General features: G+C 43.3%; 1 protein-coding gene across 1 annotated transcript in view; it reads left to right on the top strand.

Moving 5' to 3' along the window:
• LOC147637215 (translocator assembly/maintenance protein) overlaps positions 1-25,042 on the top strand; it is a 73,142-nt gene extending 48,100 nt beyond the window's left edge. Inside the window, exons 8-11 of the mRNA XM_086800837.1 lie at positions 23,806-23,883; positions 23,982-24,113; positions 24,215-24,311; positions 24,390-25,042. Of these exons, the coding sequence (XP_086656963.1) occupies positions 23,806-23,883; positions 23,982-24,113; positions 24,215-24,311; positions 24,390-24,562 (480 nt within the window). The 3' untranslated portion in view covers positions 24,563-25,042. The remainder of the gene's footprint in view (positions 1-23,805; positions 23,884-23,981; positions 24,114-24,214; positions 24,312-24,389) is intronic.
• The last annotated feature ends 2,626 nt before the right edge of the window (positions 25,043-27,668 follow it).

Genomic DNA, 27,668 nt, shown 5'->3' with positions numbered 1-27,668 from the left:
GTTTTTTATAGCGATCCTTTGCCATGTGTCTTAGTTTGCCACAGTAATAATACTCTATGTTATTTGCACTCTGATTTCTTTGCTAACTACGTCGGCTCCTCTGGCTCTCCTTGCCTCTAGAGTGGCCTCTTCCACGTGTTTGTACATTTGAATCCTGTTGTTGTCGTTGCCCATGATTTCTGTTTCGAAAACGGTCTCCACCTTGGTCTCTAGATGATGATCTTCCTCTGCCTCTATCTGTATCTGAGTAGAAGTCCTGCTCATTTGAATTTCCAGAGAATGAACCTCTCCTAATATTCATCTCCTCACATATGAGGAGAGCAATCAATTCTTGAAAATCAAAAAATTTCTCTCAAACTCTTGAACTCCAATGGAGATTTGAAGCTGACTGTATTCATAGTTATTAGGTACGATACCGTACGGGAAAATACGGCGCGACATAATTTTTTTTTCTTATCGTATGATAAAATACGATGCTTTAAAAAAAATACTTATAAACTTAGGTATTTTCAATTCCAGATATGGAGTATTTTAAAAAGGAGGGAAGCATTATAGTACAGAGGAAGCTCAAACAACCATAGATAAGCAAAAAAAAAAGACCATTATATTCCAAAATTTTATTAAAAAAAAAATTCAGATTAAAAAAAAATCCGCACAAGTCTGTATGGTATCATACATTCCATACAATAAGCCGTCATACGCCGTACGGAAAGAACCCTGGCTGGATTCTTTGCCAAGACCATTCAAGGTCACAGACACCATATCATCATCATCTACTGGGGATGCAATAGAAGCAAGGGTATCTGTAAGCCCTTTAATCTTCACTGAGTAATCATTTATACTCAGCTTTCCTCTAGTCATATTATGCAGCTTCTGCTTTAGCTACATCTTCCGAGCTTGGGTGTTTGTGACATCTTCACCAAGATGTCCCAAGCCTCCTTAGGCGTTTGTGCATCCTGTATATACACAATTATAGAATCTATCACACTGACAGACAACCAATATAGCACCTTTTTAGCTTTTTTATACCATGCTTTATATGCTTGCACTTGCTGAGGGGTTGAATTTTCTTCAGCAATCTCTGGCTCCTTTTCATTACTTGTGATGAACTCCCGATATCCTTTTTCCATAAGGGAATTGGTCATCTTGAACTTCCATGCTTGGAAGTTATTTTTGTCTAGCGTCTTGCTGCTGTAAACTTGTTATAATGCCACTGTATGTGAACCAGTCACATATATGCACATCCATCAACAACCTACAACACTTAGATTCTCTGCACAGACTGCCACAATCAAATTTCTGTTGCAACTTTGCACCGAATGAGAAATTGGGTATATATAGTCAAAATCGACACTTCATAGAGTGTCTGCAAAAAATATGCAGAGCCAAAACGAGACCCGAATCGTGCCAAAACACGCAAAAACTTAATTTAACTACACGCAATATCGTCTTCTTCCTTCACCCAAGAGGATGCCTCAATTTGAGACAGTGACTTCCTTGTCTGCCTGCAGCTCTCACAGCTATTGAAGAAGGTGTTGCTCCAAAATCAAAGAGGGAAAGAGATGGAAATACTCTCACCCTTGTACTGCTTCCTTGCTTGCCTTGTTCTCTTGCCTCGTGCTTGTCTTCTTAGCTCTCACACGAACCAAAGCTTGGATACCATAAAGAGAATGTGGGGAAGAAGAGCTTGAATTCCTTGCAAGCGAAACACACATACACAAAAGAGAGCAAGACACGAGAGAGATGGATGGCTGAATTTTCTTCTATCTTCTTCTCTTCTCTATAACTATTAACAGAAAAGAGATAAGAGTACATACTAAAAGGAAAAGTACTCTGCTACTATAAAAGAGCACATACTATAAGGTAAAGTACTCTTCTACTATAACATACAATGGTCAGTCCATAGTGTGAACTTGACTATATGAGTTGGTGCTATAACTATGCCCATAGTTGTCAGGTACGAAAAGTTCGATTCGGTACGGTACGTTCAAATACGGTCTCGGAACGCACCACTAAATTTTGAAAATAAAAATACGGTGGAGGTACGGTCCATTTAAAAAATACTTAAAAATAAAAAAATACGGTGGAGGAAGAGGGAGATGATTGAGAGTCTCTAGAGGGGAGAGGCTTGAGCCTTGAAGGAGAGCTCAAGGGAGAGGATAGACTTGAGCAATGAGCACTTGTGAGTGAAAAAAAGATCAAAAAACAGCCCCAAAAAATGGTCAAAAAAAAGAAGGGTAAAAAAACAGTCGAATCTTAGTCGACCGTACCTCCACCGAACCGTACCGAACCGTACCTCTTGGTGGGCGGTGCGCGAACCGGGTGCCACTATGACTATGCCATAACTCTAGTACTCCAAAGTGGCTGTTACATAACCTGTCATCCACTGACAGCATATCAACCATAACCTTACCAACCATGCCAGTGGCATAAGTGCGGAAGCTATCACCTAGGCGGGTTATCAATGTCCGCAACACTAGTTGAGCTCAATATCTCAACAAGTGGGCATATATCATCACCACACACAATGCCCCAAAGCCCTTTGGCTACCAACAGATTCCGAATCATGAAAGTCCATAACAGGAGTTTGATCCATCTAGCTTATCCTCTTGGGATAGCACACGAAATACATTTGTCACATTTTGAGCCATGATGTCAAAGTGCACACTTTTATACCTGCAGGCAAATCAAAAAGCACTTACGTGCACTACCAGGCAATGTAAGCCCAACGGTGGATCTTGCACAATACACCACACTGAGCGAGGAACGAGCCTTGTGGGCCGCCCTGTCCCCGTTCTTGAATTTATTCAAGAACAATCCACGGGCACGTTGGCCAAGATCAATAAAATCAGTGAATACAAAACAAACAGATATGCCGATGTAGGATATCCAAGTCGATGTCGAGGCACAAGATCTCTGATGCGAAGCACACCACGAGGATGACCCACAAGAAACTCTCACCGGGCTAGTACTAGATCCAAATCCAATGAATCCAAGTCCAAGTCTAAATCCAAGTCCAAGTTCAAGTCCAAGTCCAAGTCCAAGTCCAAGTCCAAGTCCAAATCCAGATCCTAATCCAAGTCCAAGTCCAAATCCAAGTCCAAGAATCACTCGCTCATCCATGAGTAATCTCCACAACTCCTATAGCCTTGTGGATGAAGAATTTTTTGGAAAAGCTCTTTCTGGCAAGAAAACTGATATAAAGTAGATGATGATGGAGAAGATGATCTCCACGCTTCAATGAAGATGGCAGTGCGATGAAGAGGTTCTTCTTCAACTTGATGCTCAAGAGAGGTTCATGCTTCTTTTATACTTTGGGAAGCCTTGCTTTTTGCCAAAAAGTGATGCTTTTGCTTTGCTTTTGGCCTTTTTAATAGTAAAATATTACTCAACTTTAGTCTTGTTTTGCTTTTCTATCTTCAAGGCCTTGCTTTCTGGGTCTAGAGCTGCTTTTTGAAAAAAGCGGCTTTTAGCTTTTTGGTCTGGCTCAGTGTCCTCTTTCCAATGGTGCCCATTGGCTTGCGGTCAACCCTATAAGACTTTTTACTTTTTCTTGCTTTTTGACCAAGAATGGTGCTTTTTTCTTAATCAAACCTTATGGACCCTGTCCCCATGTCTTCTTCCACTTGTCTGGTGTCCGTGCATGGGTTTCATCATGTGAAATAGAGCTAGAAGGGCCAAATAGTTACATTCCCTCCCTCTTCTATCGCAGTTGTCCTCAATTGCAGACTGCAACAAGTGTTCCAAGCACATCAATGTGCTCTATGTATATTCATGTGTTCCAAGTACATCTGCTCATCTGGCAACATCTCAATGCCTTTTTTTCTTTGACCGATATCCTTGCTCTTGATGGTACATCTTCATGGCCTATCACATGTGTTAGATATAATAAATGGATACTTACCTTTTGCAAAAACTAGACAGAAGCTAGTCAACAAACAAGTATGCATCATTCGCATCTACTGGGTATTCCAGGTAGTCTAGAGCCCAGTGGACTATCACATGCCATAAATCCAAGCATTGTCCACACATCAAAAACAGCACACAAAGTCAAAGAAATTCAAACATACATGAGTATGTAGTGCACAAGGAATGATCCTCCTGTTCATAGATTGTCCTGTCTTGTTTTATCGGAAACCGTGCTAAGCTATCTGGCTCTTGAGGGACACCGCTCAGACTCTCGCTCAAGGCCATCTGGTCACTAGGACTGCCCGAGAATTCTTGTATAGTCATCTGGGCCATCTGGTCGCATTGACTGTCCGACTATGAAATCCAATACAGTCATGTGGACCATTTGGTCATAATGACTGTCCGACTATGAAATCCAATACAGTCATGTGGACCATTTGGTCATAATGACTGTCCGAGTGCGAATGTCTGACTGCGAAGTCCAACATAGTCATCTAGGCCATTTGGTCGCAATGACCGCCCAACTATGAAATCCAATACAGTCATCTGTGAAGGCAATGAAGGTGTTAGGGTTAGGGTTTGGAGATGCTGCAAACAAGCGTGGAGAGCAATAGAGAGGGAGAACACGACTTTAGTATTATGCTTGATAGAAAAAGTGAAGTACAATAGCCACATAATAGTGACCCTAAAGATATGTGTTCACATGTCCGGCCATAAAATGTGCCGGGTGGACCAAAATACCTATAAACTGAATATAAGTGAAACTAGGCTAAACTGGGGGAAAAAACCTCCACTAACTGAAGTAAAAAGTGCCCTAGTAATCTACTGATGATCACTAGCACTCCTCTGGGTGCATACACAGCGTAAAACCCAACAAACCCCCCTGGAGTGATATGTGATCACTGTACATCATCCACCAAAAGGAAACAAATTCAAAGCAGTGCGGAATGCTTCAAATTTCGGACGTGGTAATGCCTTGGTGAAGATGTCTACCACATTCTGATCTGTAGGACAGTAGATCAGACTGATATCTCCTGCCTGGAGTCTTTCCCGAACAAAATGATAGTGAATCTCAATGTGTTTCGTGCGAGCATGAAACACAGGATTCCTGGCCACAGCAATGGCACTCTGACTATCAGTATAGATAGGTGTAGGCTCCTCCACTGAAATATCCATATCAGTCATGAGACGACGCAGCCAAACACACTCAACAGTAGTAGTGTAGGCTGCTCTGTACTCTGCCGCCTCACAAGACGAAGTGGCCACTGTGGTCTGTTTCTTGCTTAGCCAAGAAATGCATGAAGAGCCAAGAAAGAAACAATTTCCACTAGTGGAATGTCTGGTATCAAAATCACCAGCCCAATCTGAATCACTGTAAGCGTATAACTGCATGTCACCCCCCTCAGGATAAAGCAATCCAAGAGACAAGGTACCCTGCAAATAACGGAATACACGCTTCACAGCTTGCCAATGTGACAACCGCGGGCTGTGCATGAATTTGCTCAACTGAGAGACTGCATACTGAATATCTGGCCTTGTATTACACAAGTAAATGAGGCACCCAACAGCCTGAGCATATGTAGTGGCATCAAAGGAAACACTGTCATCTTGTAGTGACAGTTTCATCCCAGGCTCCATAGGAGTACTAATAGGCTTGCAATCCTGAAATTTAAACTTCTCTAGAAGTTTAGCAACATAACGTGATTGCAACAACCCAATGCCTCTGTTATCCTGCACAAACTGTATGCCCAAATAGTAATGTACAAGCCCCAAGTCAGACATGTCAAATGTTTGTTGCAGTATCTCCTTAAAAGCTGCAATTTTGTCATCATTTGATCCCATGAGCAAGAGATCATCCACATAAAGACTGATGACCAGCAGATCTGTCTCCTCTTTCTTTACATACAGAGTGGCTTCTGATGGACTGTTCACAAATCCCTGAGTGAGTAGAAAAGCATCTATTTTTGCATACCAAGCTCGTGGAGCTTGTTTCAAACCATACAAGGCCTTTTTCAGCCTGCATACTTTCCCCTCATGACCATGTTCTGCAAAACCCGTGGGCTGAAATACATAAACTTCCTCCTCGAGGTCCCCATGTAGGAATGCAGTCTTTATGTCCAACTGGTGAACAACCCAACCACGATGTGCAGCCAATGCAATGACACACCTAAGTGTCGACATACGGGATGTAGGAGCAAATGTCTCCTCATAATCAATGCCCTTCTTCTGTGCATAGCCCTTTGCAACTAGACGGGCTTTGTACCTGTCAATGGATCCATCTGCATGTCTTTTCAACTTATAGACCCATTTAGTACCAATTGCTTTCTTGCCTTTGGGCAGATCAACCAAATCCCATGTTTGATTCCTTTTAATAGAATCAAGCTCATCCTGCATGGCTTTGTTCCAATGCACATTATCTCGTGCATCCACAAATGAATTAGGCTCATCATCATCCTGTAAACTGGCTGCCATAACCAGATTCAAATCCATGATGTGTGCATGCTCATTGGTCCTTGTCTCCCTATGAGTACGACCAGCAAGAGGACCCTCTAAATGGCTGTCCTGTAATGTCCTCAAATACCATCTAGGTATGTGTCTGACCTGTGGTGCCTGCTGCCCCATATTTGGTTCAGCTTCTGGCTCATTTTGCTGCTGAATTTCTGCACCACCTACATCATTTGCTGGCTGTCCTATACCCTCATTAGTTGGATCACCAACTGTGGAATGAAATTCCATAGGTAGTAGACCTTCAAACACATCATTTTCAGCCTGATTTGCCTCATAACCAGCCATGGATATTTCTGATTTTTCATCAAAAATCACATCCCGACTAGTGAATATCTTCTTGGATAGTGGGTCATATAACCTGTAGCCCTTGCTCTCACGGCTATACCCAACAAAAATGCATTTTGTGGCTTTATCATCCAGCTTCCTCCTCAACTCTTTGGGTATGTGTGCATATGCAAGACACCCAAAGATACGAAAATGCGATACAGAAGGCTTGCGGCCATGCCAAGCCTCAAAAGGAGTAATAGAAACCAATGCCTTTGTGGGACATCGATTCAAAATATGACAAGCACACATGACAGCTTCCACCCAAAAGATATGTGGTAGCCTTTTTGCCTTTAGCATACATCTGGCCATCTCCATGAGTGACCGATTCTTCCTTTCTGCAACCCCATTCTGCTGTGGAGTGTAAGGAGTAGTATACTGATGTTTTATACCTCTACTCCCAAGAAAGGAATTCAACATATGTGACATATATTCCCCCCCTCGGTCAGAACGGAGAGTCTTGACCTTGCATCCTGACTCTGTCTCAGCAAGTGCTACAAAGGCCAAAAATGCATCATATACCTGTGATTTCTGTGTCAAAGGATAGACCCAGCATATACGAGAGAAGTCATCAATAAATGTTGCAAAATAAAAGCAACCACCTAATGACTTCGTCTGCATGGGACCACAAAGATCACTGTGTATAAGCTACAACTTTGCAGTTGCTCTTAGAGCCTGATCACGTGGGAAGGAAAATCTATGCATTTTTCCCAAAATACATCCTTCACAAATGTGATCTGGAGGCTTCTCCATGAGAGGTAGATCTGTAAACATGTTATGTCGTTGCATAAGCATAAGACTACCAAAATTTACATGCCCCATGCGAGCATGCCATAACTCCGCATCAACCATAGCTGGAGTAAGAGTGAATGCATTATAAGCAGACTGATCCATTGGCTGAAATGCATCCAACTGATAAAGTCCATGACATAATGTACCAGTAAGCATCAAGGTCAAGGCCTTAGCTTTGTCTCTGACCATGCATTTATCATCATCAAAGTGGACTTGCATACCACAATGTGCTAAAGAAGAAATGGACAACAAATTCTTCTTTATCCCTGGTACATAAAAGGCATCCGTAAGGTGGAGAATGGAGCCATCAATGGCTGTGAGCTGAATCTCCCCAATGCCACGAACTGGATATGAAGCATTGTTGGCACACTGAACAGTTTTGCCAACAGGGGTAGGGCCAACATGACTAAACAAATCCCTGCGAGATGTGATATGTTTTGAGGCACCACTATCAAAATACCAAGTACATGCATGCTCTGTCATACTGAGTGCCTGTGAAGACCAAGAGGCATCATAGCTGCATGTATAAAAACAGTAATCCCTGTCCTCAACAAAAGAAGCAGTCTCTGGAGGAGCTTTAGAAGCATCATTAACAGACATCCCAGCTTCCTTTGCCTTCTCTTTGGCAATCCTCTTCCTACATTCCGTGATGTAGTGACCTGGCTTCTTACAGTAATGACATTTGCCCTTCTTCTTGGGCTGTCCATCACCTTTCTTGGTATCCTGTGAAGAACCACCATCACCTGAATTTTGATTTGAACTCTTTGGCTGAGTTTTTCCTTTACCCTTTTGACCTGTAGTAAATGCTTGTTCAGCATTTGTGTTCATATTCATATTCTTCCTCATTTGCTCCTCTTGTAGTAAGAGAGCAACAAGTTCCTGATACTTGAGGGGTTCAACAGCGTTCCTCATGCTGAGGTTCAAAGAGGTATGAAAAGCCAAGTAAGATCTTGGCAAAGAGTGCAAGATGGTGGACACAAGCTGTGTCTCAGGAATAATCCCATCCACATTGATGAGTTGCTCTCTCAAATCCTGCAGCTTGTTTGAGTGGCTAGACATATCATCTCCTTCATTCATTTTCTGATTTTCCAGCTCTCTTTTCAAAAATGAGATCCTAGCCTCATTACGAGCAGCATACATCTGCTCCAAAGTCACCCATGCATTCTGTGAAGAGCCAGCTGAACGAATATGAGGTATAATGGACCTCCGTACTGACAATGCAATGAGTGACAAAGCTTGTGCATCCCTGGCATCCCATGTCTTTTGAGCATTTGTTCTTTGAACAGGCAATGGCTGTCCTGGAGCCTGTACCTGTTGTCCTCGTCCACGAGCACCCCCTTGGGGAGGAGTTTCTGGAGCCAATGGACCTGGACGTGGTTCATCACCACTTACAAAATCCCAAAGACCTTTTGCCACAAGCACATTTTTCAGCATAAAACTCCACAAGGAGTAGTTCGTGCCATCCAATTTGTCTTCCTTAGACAAATACGTGAATACATCACTTTGCTGTTGATTTGCCATTATGCCTACGCACAATGTTGTACCTGTTTATCAAAAATCCCAATAGCAAAAACCCTGAAAACAACTGTACTCCACTGAATACAGTTCACCCAAGTATGCCTGCACTCTCAATCCTCTGAATGTGCAGCTCAATGCACCAATGACTGAGTAGAGTAGCAGATGGCGTACACAATGCCAAAATGCCCCAAAAATGCCCAAATTTACTGCACCCAAACTGTGCAAAAAACCTGTATAGTTCTTTGCTAGAAAGTCTGTCTGTATTTGCCTGTAGATTTTCACAGAGAAAATAAAAATGCCCAATATTCAAAACTTGTAATGCTTACCACAGTTGTACTCAGTAATTGAACAAGTACAGTTGACTGTACTATGCAGGTACAGTCTACTGGTTCTGTACGGAAGCAGGTATGGAAGTTGCAGTTGTATCACAGCAGGTACAGTCGAAGCAGTACAGTACTGAAGCTTCAGTCGAATGTACAGAAGGTACAGTCGACTGGTACAGAAGTAGGTACGCAGCACTGAATGCTGCACGGCTGTCTGCGCAGGTTTGTACGGAGGACTGTACAGAGCAAGGCGACCAGATGTTGAAGGCGGCGCAGTTTGTATACGGGCAGGTACAGTACCTGAAGGCGGCGCTGACTGTACCGAAGCAAGGCCACGCCTGTTGCACAGTGAAGAGCAAGGCGACGCCTGTTGCAGCAGTCGACTGAGTACACGACAGACGACCAGCATTGACAAGTACAGTCGACGCTGACTGTACGGAGCAGGTACGGGTGCTGACAGCGACGAACAGGTACGGCAGCTCTGCTGCAGGCGAGCAGCTGTACGATTACTGCAGGCGGCGCTCAGGTGTACGGGCAGCAAGAATGATGTACGGAGCTGTACGGGCAGCAGCAATAATAACCTGGCAGTGTACGGGCAGGGCAGGGCAGGGCAAGGCAAGCCTTCAAAGCTCTGATACCAAATGAAGGCAATGAAGGTGTTAGGGTTATGGTTTGCAGCATCTCCAAACCCTAACCCTAACACTGACAATGCAATGAGTGACAAAGCTTGTGCATCCCTGGCATCCCATGTCTTTTGAGCATTTGTTCTTTGAACAGGCAATGGGTGTCCTGGAGCCTGTACCTGTTGTCCTCGTCCACGAGCACCCCCTTGGGGAGGAGTCTCTGGAGCCAATGGACCTGGACGTGGTTCATCACCACTAACAAAATCCCAAAGACCTTTTGCCACAAGCACATTTTTCAGCATAAAACTCCACAAGGAGTAGTTCGTGCCATCCAATTTGTCTTCCTTAGACAAATACGTGAATACATCACTTTGCTGTTGATTTGCCATTATGCCTACGCACAATGTTGTACGTGTTCATCAAAAAACCCAATAGCAAAAACCCTGAAAACAACTGTACTCCACTGAATACAGTTCACCCAAGTATGCCTGCACTCTCAATCCTCTGAATGTGCAGCTCAATGCACCAATGACTGAGTAGAGCAGCAAATGGCGTACACAATGCCAAAATGCCCCAAAAATGCCCAAATTTACTGCACCCAAACTGTGCAAAAAACCTGTATAGTTCTTTGCTAGAAAGTCTGCCTGTATTTGCCTGTAGATTTTCACAGAGAAAATAAAAATGCCCAATATTCAAAACTTGTAATGCTTACCACAGTTGTACTCAGTAATTGAACAAGTACAGTTGACTGTACTGTGCAGGTACAGTCTACTGGTTTTGTACGGAAGCAGGTATGGAAGTTGCAGTCGTATCACAGCAGGTACAGTCGAAGCAGTACAGTACTGAAGCTTCAGTCGAATGTACAGAAGGTACAGTCGACTGGTACAGAAGCAGGTACGCAGCACTGAATGCTGCACGGCTATCTGCGCAGGTTTGTACGGAGGACTGTACAGAGCAAGGCGACCAGATGCTGAAGGCGGCGCAGTCTGTATACGGGCAGGTACAGTACCTGAAGGCGGCGCTGACTGTACGGAAGCAAGGCCACGCCTGTTGCACAGTGAAGAGCAAGGCGACGCCTGTTGCAGCAGTCGACTGAGTACACGACAGACGACCAGCGTTGACAAGTACAGTCGACGCTGGCTGTATGGAGCAGGTACGGGTGCTGATAGCGACGAACAGGTACGGCAGTTGCTGCAGGCGAGCAGCTGTACGATTACTGCAGGCGGCGCTCAGGTGTACGGGCAGCAAGAATGATGTACGGAGTTGTACGGGCAGCAGCAATAATAACCTGGCAGTGTACGGGCAGGGCAAGGCAAGCCTTCAAAGCTCTGATACCAAATGAAGGCAATGAAGGTGTTAGGGTTAGGGTTTGCAGCATCTCCAAACCCTAACCCTAACACCTTCATTGCCTTCAATCTGGGCCATCTGGTCGCAATGACCGCTCGATTGCGAAATCCAATATAGTCATCTGGGCCATTTGGTTGCAATGACCGCACGACTGCGAAGTCCAAAAATATCCGGCATCGTTGCCGTCCAATGGGTCATTTGGCATTGTTGCCTCCCATATACAAATCTTGCTCCTTGGGCTATCAGGCATCGTTGCCACCTAACTAGAGCATGTCCAAGTAACCATTATAAGTAGAATAATGATCAATTCCAGTCCAATAGATATATACAATGGAGAGGGCTAGGGTACAATCCCTCCCTCTCAAATCTGGCTTGATCGCAAGATGTCAATATACCTGTACTTCAAATATATCTGAACCAACCACCTCCTCATAAACTCGAAGTATATCTGGATAGTTCCTCTGGCATTCCTTTCGCATCCAATAGCGAATAATTCTCGAAGTCCAAGAGGAACTTTCTGACCTTTGTCTTTCCTCTTTTTTCTCCCAGAATGAAACTCAATTTGTTCTGGCTCTTCCACCCCCGGATCCTTCAATACAAGCTTCTGTAAGGGTAACCTTGTACATGGTTCTAATAAACTGTCAAGGAAGGCATTATGTATCCTCCATTGATCTGAAAGGTCTAACCGATGACATACATGGTTGATCTTCTTGGTAATCTGAAAGGTTCATATACCATCATTCCCTGACTTTGGCAATCCAAAGATATAATCCATAGCAATAGTCTCCCATAGAACATTCAATGGGTGCCATAATCTTGCTGGTGTTTGTCAATCAAACTTGACCTTCTGACAAACCGAACATTCTTGAACATAAAGTTCAATGTCCTTTCTCATAGTAGGCCAATAGAAATAGCTCTCCAAAGCTTGAAGTGTAGTCAATGTGTCTCTATGTCCCATGTAGGGAGGAGCATGGTACTTTTCCATTACTTTGGCCTCAATTCCTTGTGTCACACATAACCTGGGTTTGCATCATAAGAAAACCCTACTTGATGACATAAAAAAGTCCCCAAATCTCTAATATGCAATCTGTTCCAAAACATCTTTGAAATTCTCTTTGGTAGCATAAGGATCCTTCATCAAAGTGAAATCCATATGGTAACCCATAGACCACATAGCTCATGGGTCTCCGAGATAATGCATCTACTTCCTTGTTGTCTTTGACATTCATAGGCCACAACATGACCTACTTGGTTCAAGACTGCTCCAATGCAATCTCATCTTGTTCAACCACAAAAAGGTCTAGAATAACCAACACCGGTCCTTTGCTAGCATAAAGTCTCAATGCTTCAAAAGGGTTTTGTTTCAACTTTGGTCCACAAAGATTCCACGCCTTTCTTTGTCGAAGCATGTAATGGGCTAAACACACCACTGCAAACCATTCGTCAAACTTTTCGGTGTGATGTCAATCTGATAATCCTTCCAAAATGGTGGTTCTAAATCCTTCCGAAATGGTGGCATCTTTGGCAACTTCAACTCCTTCGGCTCGGTGACTCTTTCCCTGATGAATCCTTCAAACATTTGAGCCCTTCTTTGGTCCTGTTCCCTCTTGGTTCTCCAAGAAAAGAATTCTTTATCTCTGAGAAATCTTTTGAACCGCTGAAAGTCTTGGTCATGAGAAATAGACTGTCGGCCTTGGTTCCCATCTTGAAGTCCTAGATTGGCCTCAGTTGTGTTCCCTTCATTAGGCCCTTGGTTTTCCTCTGCTCTCGACATGGCTCTGTCAGCCCAAGAAAGTTTCTTTAAGAGAAATTATGCTCTGATACCACTGTAAGCCCAACGGAGGGGCGCGTAGTGACAGACTCAACCATGTGTCCAAGAGATAAAGATATATATAGAGAGAGAGAGAAGGGAATAGGGATCTTGCATAGTACACCACACTGAGCGGGGAACAGGCCCCGCCTCCTTTCAGGAATTTATTGAAGAACAATCCACGGGCACACTGGCCAGGATCAATACAATCAACTACTTAGTAGCTGTACTAATTCTTTCTATCTTTAGCGGTGCATTTGCCCTATCAACTACTTATTAGGTGAACTAATTCTTTCTTTTTGTTACTTCCCTTAGTGCTAGGCTTCATTATGGCTGAGTTCCAAGTCGATGTCGATGTTGAGGCACAGGATCTTTGATGCCGAGCACACTATGAGGATGACCCACAAGAAACTCTCACCGAGCTAGTACCAGATCCAAATCCAATGAATCCAAGTCCAAGTCTAAATCCAAGTCCAAGTCCATATCCACGTCCTAATCCAAGTCCAAGAATCACTCGCTCATCCATGAGTAATCTCCACAACTATTGCCTTGTTGATGAAAAAAGCTCTTTCTGGCAAGAAAACTGATATAAAACCTATTTTAATGGTTTTTGGGCGATAAAAACCTCGAAAAAGCATTTTTTAGAGTTTTTGGAGCAATTTTAGGGTTTCTAAAATTTTCAGTCAATACAGCTCCATACATGCCCGTACAGTTCCATACGGTTGTACAGATCCGTACATTTGTAATTACAAGTGATGATGTGGCACAACAGTTGATGAAGGCACTCTGAATCAGTGGGCAACGATGAAAAATCCCATGATCTGGTTCATGATCAAGTAGATGATGATGGAGAAGATGATCTCCACGCTTCAACGAAGATGGCAATACGATGAAGAGCAGCTTCTTCAACTTGATGCTCAAGAGAGGCTCATGCTTCTTTTATACTTGAAGCCTTGCTTTTTGCCAAAAAGTGATGCTTTTGCTTTGCTTTTGGCCTTTTTAATAGTAAAATACTACTCAACTTTAGTCAAAAGTTCTTGTTTTGCTTTTCTAGCTTCAGGGCCTTGCTTTTTGGCCCTAGAGTTGCTTTTTGAAAAAGTGGCTTTTAGCCTTTTGGTCCGGCTCAGTGTCCTCTTTCCAATGGTGCCCTTGGCTTGCGGTCAACCCTGTTTGACTTTTTTCTTTTCTTGCTTTTTGACCAATAGTGGTGCTTTTTTCTTAATCAAACCTTATGGACCCTATCCTCATGTCTTCTTCCACATGTCTAGTGTCCGGGCATGTGTTTCATCCTATGAAATAGAGCTAGGAGGGTCAAATAGTTACAGGCAACCCAATGTTGTGCAAACTTTCTACTTGCAAAAAATGCAACCTCAAGGAAGAGATTTCTTGCAAATTCTCTCTAGTGTCGAGAAAAACACTCAATGTGTGTACATATGTTTCAAATCTCCTAATACATGCTCCAAATAGAAAAGCCCCAAATTTTGCATAGAGTGTTGGCTTCAATTTGTGCTGAATTACATGAATTTCAGAAAAAGCCCCAAAAGTTGTATAGAGTGTTGGCCTCAATTTGTGCTGAACTGCATGGATTTTAGAAAAGCCCCAAACTGTGTAGCTCTGTATCGTAGTACCTGCAAGCTTAAAGCCTCATGAAATTCAGAGATTCAAAGGTGCAGACCTGTAGATCTTCGACGAAGGTGTGCGGGTCGGAGGGGCACTGTAGTAGTAGATGGTGACTTGGTTGGCGACGACAGGGACGTACTGTAGGTGCAGGCATGGCAGTTGACCTGGTACTGTAGGCGCAGGCATGGCAGTTGACGGGGTAATGTAGGTGCAGGCACGGTGGCTGACGGGGAGCTACTGCAGTAGACGGCGAGGGCACGATAACTCCAAGTGAGTCGGCGAGGGCAGCTGACAGTGATGGCACGACAACAGCACGTAAGCGATGGGGGCTGCAACGGCGACAGAAAGAACGATGGAACGATGACGTCATCCGCAAAGAACTTGGGCCTATGCCATGTAAGCCCAAGAATGGGCTGAGTCCCACCCACCGGCTGGGCGCGGGGGTGGTCCACGCCGCACTAGTGCCACCCAGTTGGTTGGCGGAAAGGAGCAGAGGTGGTAGTGCCACCAAGGGGGGCTGAGCAGATGGGTGGCTGAATATCGCAGGCGTCCACATAAGCTCGAAGGCAGGTAGGTGTTGGGTTTTATGCTGTGTATACACCCAGAGGAGTGCTAGTGATCATCAGTAGATTACTGGGGCACTTTTTACTTCAGTTAGTGGAGGTTTTTTCCCCCAGTTTAGCTTAGTTTCACTTATATTCAGTTTATAGGTGTTTTGGTCCACCCGGCACATTTTATGGCCGGACATGTGAACACATATCTTTAGGTCACTATTATGTGGCTATTGTACTTCACTTTTTCATCAAGCATAATACACAAAAGTCGTGTTCTCTCTCTGTTGGCCTCCACGCCTGTTTGCAGCTTCTCCAAACCCTAACCCTAACACCCCTTCTGCCTTCATTTGGTATCAGAGCATTGAAGGCTTGCCATTGCTGTACACAGTCGCTTTCATAAACTGCCTGTACATTCTTGCTTTGCCCGTACACTGTGTGCCTTCTGCAAACCGTAGAGCTGCCGACTGTACTTGTTCGACTACAGTCACTGTACCTGCTCGCCGCCGCCAGCTGGAGTACTGAAGTACATTCCGTACAACCCGTACAGTCAGCGCCGATTGCATCTTGTCAGTGCCGACTGCATCTTGTCCAAGCCGACTGCACCTGTCAGCCTCTGTACCTTCTCCGTACAGTCAACGTCGACTGTATCTGTCAACGCTGGTCGTCTCTCGACTGCACTCAGTCGACTGCTGCAGCCCGTATACTGTACCTGGTCGCCTTGCTCTACTCTGTGCAACTTCAGTACCTGTCAGGCGTCGCCTTCATTCCGTACCAGTCAGCACACGTCAGCGTCGCCTTGTCAGTACTTGCACAGCAGCGCCGCCTCATCAGTATCTTCACAGTACCTGAAAAGTATTAGCCTGCAGTCGCCTTCAGTCGTGTAAAGTACAAGTCGACTGTACCTGCACAGTACAGTCAACAGTACGTGTTCTTTTTGGTGGACTGTACCTGCATATGTACCACAACCTGCTCAGTCAATCTGTGGTAAGCATTAAATATTCTGTTTTTTGGGCAATACTATTTTCTCAGTGAAAAACTACAGGCACAACAGGCAGATTTTCTAGCAAAGAACTATACAGGTTTTTTGCACAGTTTTGCGTGCAGCAAATTTGGGCATTTTTGGGGCATTTTGGCATTGTGTACGCCATTTGCTGCTCTACTCAGTCATTGGTGCATTGAGCTGCACATTCAGAGGATTGAGAGTGCAGGCATATTTGGGTGAACTGTATTCAGTGGAGTACAGTTGTTTTCAGGGTTCTTGCTATTGGGTTTTTTGATACACAGGTACAACATTGTGCGTAGGCATAATGGCAAATCAACAGCAGAGTGATGTATTCACGTATTTGTCTAAGGAAGACAAATTGGACGGCACGAACTACTCCTTGTGGAGTTTTATGCTGAAAAATGTGCTTGTGGCAAAAGGTCTTTGGGATTTTGTTAGTGGTGATGAACCACGTCCAGGTCCATTGGCTCCAGAAACTCCTCCCCAAGGGGGTGCTCGTGGACGAGGACAACAGGTACAGGCTCCAGGGCAGCCATTGCCTGTTCAAAGAACAAATGCTCAAAAGACATGGGATGCCAGGGATGCACAAGCTTTGTCACTCATTGCATTGTCAGTACAGAGGTCCATTATACCTCATATTCGTTCAGCTGGCTCTTCACAGAATGCATGGGTGACTTTGGAGCAGATGTATGCTGCTCGTAATGAGGCTAGGATCTCATTTTTGAAAAGAGAGCTGGAAAATCAGAAAATGAATGAAGGAGATGATATGTCTAGCCACTTAAACAAGCTGCAGGATTTGAGAGAGCAACTCATCAATGTGGATGAGATTATTCCTGAGACACAGCTTGTGTCCACCATCTTGCACTCTTTGCCAAGATCTTACTTGGCTTTTCATACCTCTTTGAACCTCAGCATGAGGAATGCTGTTGAACCCCTCAAGTATCAGGAACTTGTTGCTCTCTTACTACAAGAGCAGCAAATGAGGAAGAATATGAATATGAACACAAATGCTGAACAAGCATTTACTACAGGTCAAAAGGGGAAAGGAAAAACTCAGCCAAAGAGTTCAAATCAAAATTCAGGTGATGGTGGTTCTTCACAGGATACCAAGAAAGGTGATGGACAGCCCAAGAAGAAGGGCAAATGTCATTACTGTAAGAAGCCAGGTCACTACATCACTGAATGTAGGAAGAGGATTGCCAAAGAGAAGGCAAAGGAAGCTGGGATGTCTGTTAATGATGCTTCTAAAGCTCCTCCAGAGACTGCTTCTTTTGTTGAGGACAGGGATTACTGTTTTTATACATGCAGCTATGATGCCTCTTGGTCTTCACAGGCACTCAGTATGACAGAGCATGCATGTGCTTGGTATTTTGATAGTGGTGCCTCAAAACATATCACATCTCGCAGGGATTTGTTTAGTCATGTTGGCCCTACCCCTGTTGGCAAAACTGTTCAGTGTGCCAACAATGCTTCATATCCAGTTCGTGGCATTGGGGAGATTCAGCTCACAGCCATTGATGGCTCCATTCTCCACCTTACGGATGCCTTTTATGTACCAGGGATAAAGAAGAATTTGTTGTCCATTTCTTCTTTAGCACATTGTGGTATGCAAGTCCACTTTGATGATGATAAATGCATGGTCAGAGACAAAGCTAATGCCTTGACCTTGATGCTTACTGGTACATTATGTCATGGACTTTATCAGTTGGATGCATTTCAGCCAATGGATCAGTCTGCTTATAATGCATTCACTCTTACTCCAGCTATGGTTGATGCGGAGTTATGGCATGCTCGCATGGGGCATGTAAATTTTGGTAGTCTTATGCTTATGCAACGACATAACATGTTTACAGATCTACCTCTCATGGAGAAGCCTCCAGATCACATTTGTGAAGGATGTATTTTGGGAAAAATGCATAGATTTTCCTTCCCACGTGATCAGGCTCTAAGAGCAACTGCAAAGTTGCAGCTTATACACAGTGATCTTTGTGGTCCCATGCAGACGAAGTCATTAGGTGGTTGCTTTTATTTTGCAACATTTATTGATGACTTCTCTCGTATATGCTGGGTCTATCCTTTGACACAGAAATCACAGGTATATGATGCATTTTTGGCCTTTGTAGCACTTGCTAAGACAGAGTCAGGATGCAAGGTCAAGACTCTCCGTTCTGACCGAGGGGGGGAATATATGTCACATATGCTAAATTCCTTTCTTGGGAGTAGAGGTATAAAACATCAGTATACTACTCCTTACACTCCACAGCAGGATGGGGTTGCAGAAAGGAAGAATCGGTCACTCATGGAGATGGCCAGATGTATGCTAAAGGCAAAAAGGCTACCACATATCTTTTGGGTGGAAGCTGTCATGTGTGCTTGTCATATTTTGAATCGATGTCCCACAAAGGCATTGGTATCCATTACTCCTTTTGAGGCTTGGCATGGCCGCAAGCCTTCTGTATCGCATTTTCGTATCTTTGGGTGTCTTGCATATGCACACATACCCAAAGAGTTGAGGAGGAAGCTGGATGATAAAGCCACGAAATGCATTTTTGTTGGGTATAGCCGTGAGAGCAAGGGCTACCGGTTATATCACCCACTATCCAAGAAGATATTCACTAGTCGGGATGTGATTTTTGATGAAAAATCAGAAATATCCATGGCTGGTTATGAGGCAAATCAGGCTGAAAATGATGTGTTTGAAGGTCTACTACCTATGGAGTTTCATTCCACAGTTGGTGATCCAACTCATGAGGGTACAGGACAGCCAGCAAATGATGTAGGTGGTGCAGAAATTCAGCAGCAAAATGAGCCAGAAGCTGAACCAAATATGGGGCAGCAGGCACCACAGGTCAGACACATACCTAGATGGTATTTGAGGACATTACAGGACAGCCATTTAGAGGGTCCTCTTGCTGGTCGTACTCGTAGGGAGACACGGACCAATGAGCATGCACACATCATGGATTTGAATCTGGTTATGGCAGCCAGTTTACAGGATGATGATGAGCCTGATTCATTTGTGGATGCATGAGATAATGTGCATTGGAACAAAGCCATGCAGGATGAGCTTGATTCTATTAAAAGGAATCAAACATGGGATTTGGTTGATCTGCCCAAAGGCAAGAAAGCAATTGGTACTAAATGGGTCTATAAGTTGAAAAGACATGCAGATGGATCCATTGACAGGTACAAAGCCCGTCTAGTTGCAAAGGGCTATGCACAGAAGAAGGGCATTGATTATGAGGAGACATTTGCTCCTACATCCCGTATGTCGACACTTAGGTGTGTCATTGCATTGGCTGCACATCGTGGTTGGGTTGTTCACCAGTTGGACATAAAGACTGCATTCCTACATGGGGACCTCGAGGAGGAAGTTTATGTATTTCAGCCCATGGGTTTTGCAGAACATGGTCATGAGGGGAAAGTATGTAGGCTGAAAAAGGCCTTGTATGGTTTGAAACAAGCTCCACGAGCTTGGTATGCAAAAATAGATGCTTTCCTACTCACTCAGGGATTTGTGAACAGTCCCATCGGAAGCCACTCTGTATGTAAAGAAAGAAGAGACAGATCTGCTGGTCATCAGTCTTTATGTGGATGATCTCTTGCTCATGGGATCAAATGATGACAAAATTGCAGCTTTTAAAGAGATACTGCAACAGACATTTGACATGTCTGACTTGGGGCTTGTACATTACTATTTGGGCATACAGTTTGTGCAGGATAATAGAGGCATTGGGTTGTTGCAATCACGGTATGTTGCTAAACTTCTGGAGAAGTTTAAATTTCAGGATTGCAAGCCTATTAGTACTCCTATGGAGCCTGGGATGAAACTGTCACTACAAGATGACAGTATTTCCTTTGATGCCACTACATATGCTCAGGCTGTTGGGTGCCTCATTTATTTGTGTAATACAAGGCCAGATATTCAGTATGCAGTCTCTCAGTTGAGCAGATTCATGCACAGCCCGCGGTTGTCACATTGGCAAGCTGTGAAGTGTGTATTCCGTTATTTGCAGGGTACCTTGTCTCTTGGATTGCTTTATCCTGAGGGGGGTGACATGCAGTTATACGCTTACAGTGATTCAGATTGGGCTGGTGATTTTGATACCAGACATTCCACTACTGGAAATAGATTCTTTCTTGGCTCTTCATGCATTTCTTGGCTAAGCAAGAAACAGACCACAGTGGCCACTTCGTCTTGTGAGGCGGCAGAGTACAGAGCAGCCTACACTACTACTGTTGAGTGTGTTTGGCTGCGTCGTCTCATGACTGATATAGATATTTCAGTGGAGGAGCCTACACCTATCTATACTGATAGTCAGAGTGCCATTGCTGTGGCCAGGAATCCTGTGTTTCATGCTCGCACAAAACACATTGAGATTCACTATCATTTTGTTCGGGAGAGACTCCAGGCAGGAGATATCAGTCTGATCTACTGTCCTACAGATCAGAATGTGGCAGACATCTTCACCAAGGCATTACCACGTCCGAAATTTGAAGCATTCCGCAGTGCTTTGAATTTGTTTCCTTTTGGTGGATGATGTACAGTGATCACATATCACTCCAGGGGGGTTTGTTGGGTTTTATGCTGTGTATACACCCAGAGGAGTGCTAGTGATCATCAGTAGATTACTAGGGCACTTTTTACTTCAGTTAGTGGAGGTTTTTTCGTGTTCTCTCTCTGTTGGCCTCCACGCCTGTTTGCAGCTTCTCCAAACCCTAACCCTAACACCCCTTCTGCCTTCAGTAGGTCTAGGCAGTTCGACGGGCAGCTCTCTCCAGGAGAGACCAGCTATAATACCAAATGTTGGAAGGCCACAACGAGAGAGAGAGAGAGAGAGAGAGAGAGAGAGAGAGAGAGAGAGAGAAATGAAAGAAAGAAAGAAAGAAAGATTTTATTAACGTCTTCCAAAAGACCGAACTCGGCCTATGAGACAAATCGGAGTACCTGTATGGGGTATCCTCACAACCAAAATAGAGATTGAGGTAGACAACACACCAAAATGTTGAAAGTGAGAATGAGGTGATGGAGTCAGCCATCCACATATATCCATCCATAATAATAATATGAATGTACAAAACAATAGATAGAGTGTCCTTTCACCTTGGATATCCAAGGGGAAAAACCACATGGAAAAAAGTGCCCTTGGTTGGGTCCTGTTCACACTTAATGACTACCATAAGTGTCCATTTGCCTTCAGATTATGGTAGAAAGAATTGGGTGTATTTTCTTAAGGAAAAGTCCCAGGCTTTTGGAAAGTTAAAGGAATGGCTTGGATTGGTTGAAACTGAGGCGAGAACAAAATTGAAGCAGTTTAGCACAGATCGAGGAGGAGAATTCATGCCTGAATTCTTGGATTTCTGCAAAGAAAGAGGCAATTCACTATCGCTCACACTTCGTACTATCGCTCACACTCCGCAGCAAAATGGTGTTGCAGAGTGCAAGTATCGTGCTATTGTTGAGATGGCAAGGAGTATGCTTAATGGCAAGAATCTACCTAAATCCTTTTGGGCTGAGTTAACACGGCTGTGTACATTCTTAACAGGAGTGCAACAAAGGCCATCAAAGGGATAACTCCGTTATAGGCCTACTCGGGTAAGAAACCTTCAGCTGCACACTTGAAAGTTTTTGGGTGTGAATGTTATGTACATGTTCTAGATGCTGAGAGAACCAAATTGGATGCCAAAAGCCAGAAATGCATCTTCTTCGGTTATAACATGGAGTCGAAGGGATATCGGCTCTATGACTCTCAGGCGAAGATCATAGTGAGCCGTGATGTGGTATTCCACGAACATTTATGTCGGATGGCGGAGGAGCTTCCTTCTTCTTCATCATGCAACAAGGAAGTTTCCAAAGCAACACAACCTCCACATGCAACACGGGCTTCCTCGCATTCTAATGGAGGGGAGTCCGTTCCATTTCCTATGGACATGGATTTTGAAGATGAAGAACAAGAGCATTATGTGCCACAAAAAGGTAAGCCATTCACTAAGTAATGAAGGCAACTTTTGGATGGAGCAAAACCTCTGGCCATTGAGGATGTGCCTCAAGATGTTCGCAGATCTAGAAGGTTAGAGGAGCAAAACAAGGCTCAAGAGAGTCTTGTGAATTTTTCTCTTATGATAGAGGTACCCAAGATTCAGGCGAGCCCATCACCAGCGATGCAAGCAGAGTATGACTCTATCCTAAAAACCACACTTGGGACCTTGTAGATCGTCCTCCAAGGCGTAAGGTAATTGGCACTAAGTGGGTTTACAAAGCAAAATACAGATTTGATGGTATTTTGGAAAAGTTCAAGGCACGGCTGGTGGCCAAAGGTTTTGCACAAGTTAAAGATTTTCACTTTCAGGAAACTTTTGCTCCTGCAACGAGGTTAACCACAATCCATACCGTTCTTACATCGGCAGCGCAAGCGGGATGCCCTGTTCACCAAACGGATGTAAAATCTGTTTTGAAGAATCAATCCAGGGGTAGACATAAACAAAGAAGCGGATGATAGAGAAAACCGTAACTTAGGAGATGAGGAAAATCCTAACTTAGGAGATGAAGGTCAGGACTATCCGGCTCTCAGAAGGAGGAGATTCCAAGAGAGAGAAGACCTAGCAAATTTAGCACTCAAACAGGTTTTTAAGAGGGCAAGGTTATCAGAGTTTTAGGATATCAGGAGGCTAACTGTTTGACCAACCTGGAGTACTTAAGGCGAATACCTTTGATTCATGCAACACTCGCTTTCTCTTGTGAGCAGGGTCATTTAAAAAAAAAAAAACGAATAGTAATGTCACCTGCTGCTCTTGCAGAAAATCAAAGGCTTCCTACACCTTAATTAATGCTCTTCAAATTAACAGGTTATGGAGCTCTAGGGGGGAGTCCATACACAAACATTAATGGACTCAACTGAACCACTGCATGCTTTGCAACACAGCAGCATGCAAGAGATAAAGCTTCTAATCAGTGTGCTTATTGCAGACATTGGCACGAAGCTTATCCTCCAGTGTCAGAATGCTACTGTGCCCCCAGCAGTCCAATTTGAGATGATCCACGATCAATTGCAATACTTGCCAACAGCTGAATATAATTTCCACTAACAATTGAGCAAGTTAAGGAGCAGTCACAATAGATAAACCTGGTTAACTTAGTTAGGCACTCCAATCACGCATGTGCTGGGGTATTTCATGGTAAAGATATTTCCCCTTGTCTGGAAGCCTCTAACGGATATAGCAAGCCACACTGTCACATGCCACCGTGCCTTATCGACTTGACATTGTTGACAGTTTCGAACATACTAATCGATATCAGTCCACATCTCTGGTCAAAAGAACTTCACATGTTGATTATTAAGATGTTGGTCACTGTAAGGGATCTCCTGTCCTTGTGTTTAGAACATCACACCATTCCAGATGATTTCGTCTCCATGAAAGAAAAGAGCAGTATTCCATAAATCAATTTGTGATGGAAGTGGGCTCGTGCGTGTAGGAAGAACTGTATACGAAGATATGTGGCCTCTCATACATGGGTGATGTGAGGATGCTGTTTGCAGAGGACAAAAACAAGGTCAGCCAATGTTAGCTTTGAACTTTTGAGTGTATCTGCTCAGCATTGCTAAGCTAAAAGTAGAGGCTTGTCTCGTCTTTGAACCTCTACATTTTCAGGTGCGCAGAATAGTACAAGGCAGTGCAGAGCGATTTCACTCTCTATATCGCACCCCTCTCTGTCATATGGCTGCTTTGGGACTGTTGGAACTACCAAGATCCTTTGGAAGTCTCGGATCAATTCTCAGAAGAGTAAGCTTTCTCCTAAAGAAAAGCTGGCTTTTATATGCTCTTGAGTTTTTAATAAAGGGAGGCCAGAAGGGACTCGTTAACAGAGATAAATTGGCGTACAGGACTGCAGCCCGCTTGCTGTTGAGTCACTCGTAAGCTCACTTCCTACCACCGTGTTGCATAAGGTGGTTCCACAGATGGGATTGGCAAGCAGTTCAGGTATAGTTTACTAGTGTTTTCTGATGGTGTTTGTTTATATTAGCAAATAGCAAATGATTGAAAGTAAGAGTTTTGTAGGGAAGGATATCCTTGTAGGTGACCCAGTGAAGCCTTTGCAAAGGGCCATTAGGAGTATAGTTCGGACTTCGAGTGTGAAGCAAATGCTTTCAGGCCTTTTGGCAGCAGGGGGTATAAATTCAATGCACTATGTGTGGAAAAAGGCATCAAAGGCCTGGTGGTCAAGATGCTGAATGCAAGGAAGATTTCATTCAGCAATTTTAGGGTTGAAGCATATACAAACCAATGTGATTGTAATCTATGGGTGTGCATACCTTTTCAAAGGCCCCATAAGAAGCTTTTTATTATGAAAGAATTTGAGGCTGCCTGTTGTGGTTATGTTCTTCATTGAGAAGCAGCTGAAAAGTCTAGGGGTCTACAAGCCTTGGTTATTGCAGGAGTGTGTATTCTATTGTGTAAACTCTGGGGTTCATGAGTGTTTCCCTCTCTTTCGGTGGCATCAGAGCTATGCTTTGATTTTTTTCTTGCTAGGTTTAGTGGGTAATGCACCACATTGAAGTATGCACCCATGTTCTTTCCATCTTATATATCCATCGTGTCATTTAATTGCTATTTTGTATACACGGTTACTACAAATACTGCTGGACACCAGCATGCTGTAGTGTAATGGCCTCCTTTGATTGATGTTATCTAATCAGGTTCTTGCTACACAATACTATGCATTCACCTTTTTGTCCATTTAATGTCAAGTTATTAAATCTGAGTTTCATCTTCCTTCATGAAAGATTACTGAACCAGTGACTAGGATAAATAGATAATAGGTTGAAGCTACATAGAGGTGGAGATAATAAAAGAGTAGTTATCTCCTATTACCTTGTCTTAGATCACGCTTTGACAATCATTTTTCAATATGCATTTTACCCAACCTCTCATATATATGGTTCACGGAGGTCTAGTTATGTTCTCTTTCATACACTGCCACTTATACAAGCTTTCTACATAACGATGGGATAACTACTTGGTAGCATACGGCTATATTGGTATTCCAACATGATCTTTGATTGTTTCATTTTGTGTAAAGGGCTGTTCGTCGATCTTAGCTCTTCTAGAAGGAAACCTTTGCCTCAAAGAGATTCTCACAGTAATGCTGGTAGACATAAGATGGAAGAAAGGCAAACTAATATCAATTGAAGTGAACATCCATCTACTGCTGTCCCTTCATTCTCCTGCAAAAAGAGAGTCTCACAGCAATGCTGGTAGACATAAGATGGGAGAAAGGCAAACTAATATCAATTGAAGTGAACATCCATCTACTATATCCCTTCATTCTCCCCCAAAAAGAAGACCACAAGGCTTCCCTAGTAACCGGATGCTTGCAAGTATTTCACCATGCCATCAAGCCAAGACCAAAGAAAATTCATGATCGATCTCCCAACCTATCCTATGGATGCACACAAGAATAATACTAGTAAGATGTAACAAACCGGGTAGTGGGCAGTAACACTTGCTTTACTACTACCACATGGCGGCGAATAAACCAACATAGAGATTTGGATCAAACATTAAACACAATTGCATTATTAACCATCATTCAAACATTCAGATTATGCGCTACACACATTAGTGCACTTACAACACTTACGAATGCAAAATTGCACAGAATTGTGAAGGTAAATCACACATCTAACTGTGAATCTTTGTATTTTCCTTCTTTTGTATATATCAATGCTTAGCGCCTTACATAGCAGCTTGAATCGAGGAACAAAGCGTCACCTTCGATCCGACATGACTATTCAAGTCTTATTCCTAAGCTATCATTGAGCTAAAGTATAAATGATTTATAAGACTGGGGGTTATTTTCTAAGCTAACACTTGACACACCCAGTCGGCAATCCGTCTTGCGGACAAAAGTCGAACCCATTTGATGATGGGGATTATTTGGATGAAAAAAAGAAACCTAGAATGTGCAACTTTTTGAATTAAATTTGAATCTTGATTAAATCCAAGTTTGGATTTATCTATTGGGATGGTTAAAATTGATGTCTATTACATGGGGAGAAGGAAAAACTTGCCTATAAGAATCTAATTGAGAAGACAAATAATTGGAAAAAGAACTATGTACTTTTGGATTATTGCACCATGCCTTTGCGCACGAACATTTCTCTTTTTACTCCATCATCTCAACGTGCTTTGCATGGATGATTTCTAGTTTGAGAGTAGTGATGGAGGTGGCATTATAGTGCTTGACAATGGGCATGGCTTGATCATGGGCTCGTTGTTGCAAGCCGCACCATTCCTGCAAGAAATACTTAGTAAGGTTCTCGGAGGGCATCTTGCTATCCAGAGATATCTCGTCCATTTCTCGAACCAAGCATTGGAGCACGAACTGAGCCAGGAGGAAGGCGAGTGAAGGGAAGGATGTCCGATAGTGGATGTGCACTAGAAGCTAGTAGCAAAGTGGCTGAAAAGAGAAAGTGGATGTGTTGAGGAGAGGAAGTGCATTTGTTAGGTCCCCTTGTACACTTTGGAGAATAAATCAAATTTCCCACGTATTTTAGTTGAACAAAAGCTTAGACTTCAGATAAATTATCAAGACAAGCATCACATAAACAAGCTGTAAGAACATCACTGTTGACACCAATCGGGTCAAATCTTCCCCCTTATGTGTGTAGCTCCCTTCACGCATGAGTACTTTAAATATTGTATTGCAAAAATTAGACCTAGAGCTAATAATAGATGATTTGTACAAAAATTGGGCTCTGCTTTTTCGCTTCAACAAAAATAACAAGGACTAAGAGCTTGCTCACACACAAAGTGTAATAAACTATCGCTTGCGCTAATATAATTGCAACACCGCACTCAAATGTAGATAAATAATATGTATAATCATTTGGCTCAAGGCTAACCAAAAATAATAATGTTCACATCATCCAGGAAATATTGGCACAAACAAAATCCATTGACACCTTGATCAGTGACCCTCGTACAGTGCAACACCTTAGTCGATATTCTCGCATTACTCATGACCCGTACAACATATCAGTCCGGTGACCTCACATGCCTCAGTCAATATCCTCGCACACGTATCACGTAAATCCACAATAACAATCAAATCATGTCATGTGATAAGGCACAAACACACCAAAATACACTAGCATAGTATCAACATGAAAAATATCACTCACACAATATATAGTCACTAGCATGGCCCCATTAAGCATATGTCAATAACACTAACACATTAGTAATTGTATAGGTGAAATCATTAGGTAATTGTAAGGTTCCATAATTTTTTGAATATGGTCTCCTTTAAAATCAGAGGTTTCTTACTATTGACTC

The sequence above is a fragment of the Cibotium barometz genome, chromosome 7 (genome assembly GCF_041138505.1).
Source record: "Cibotium barometz isolate CiBa-2024 chromosome 7, ASM4113850v1, whole genome shotgun sequence".
Lineage (NCBI taxonomy): Eukaryota > Viridiplantae > Streptophyta > Polypodiopsida > Cyatheales > Cibotiaceae > Cibotium > Cibotium barometz.
This window is presented reverse-complemented; position numbering and strand designations above follow the sequence as displayed.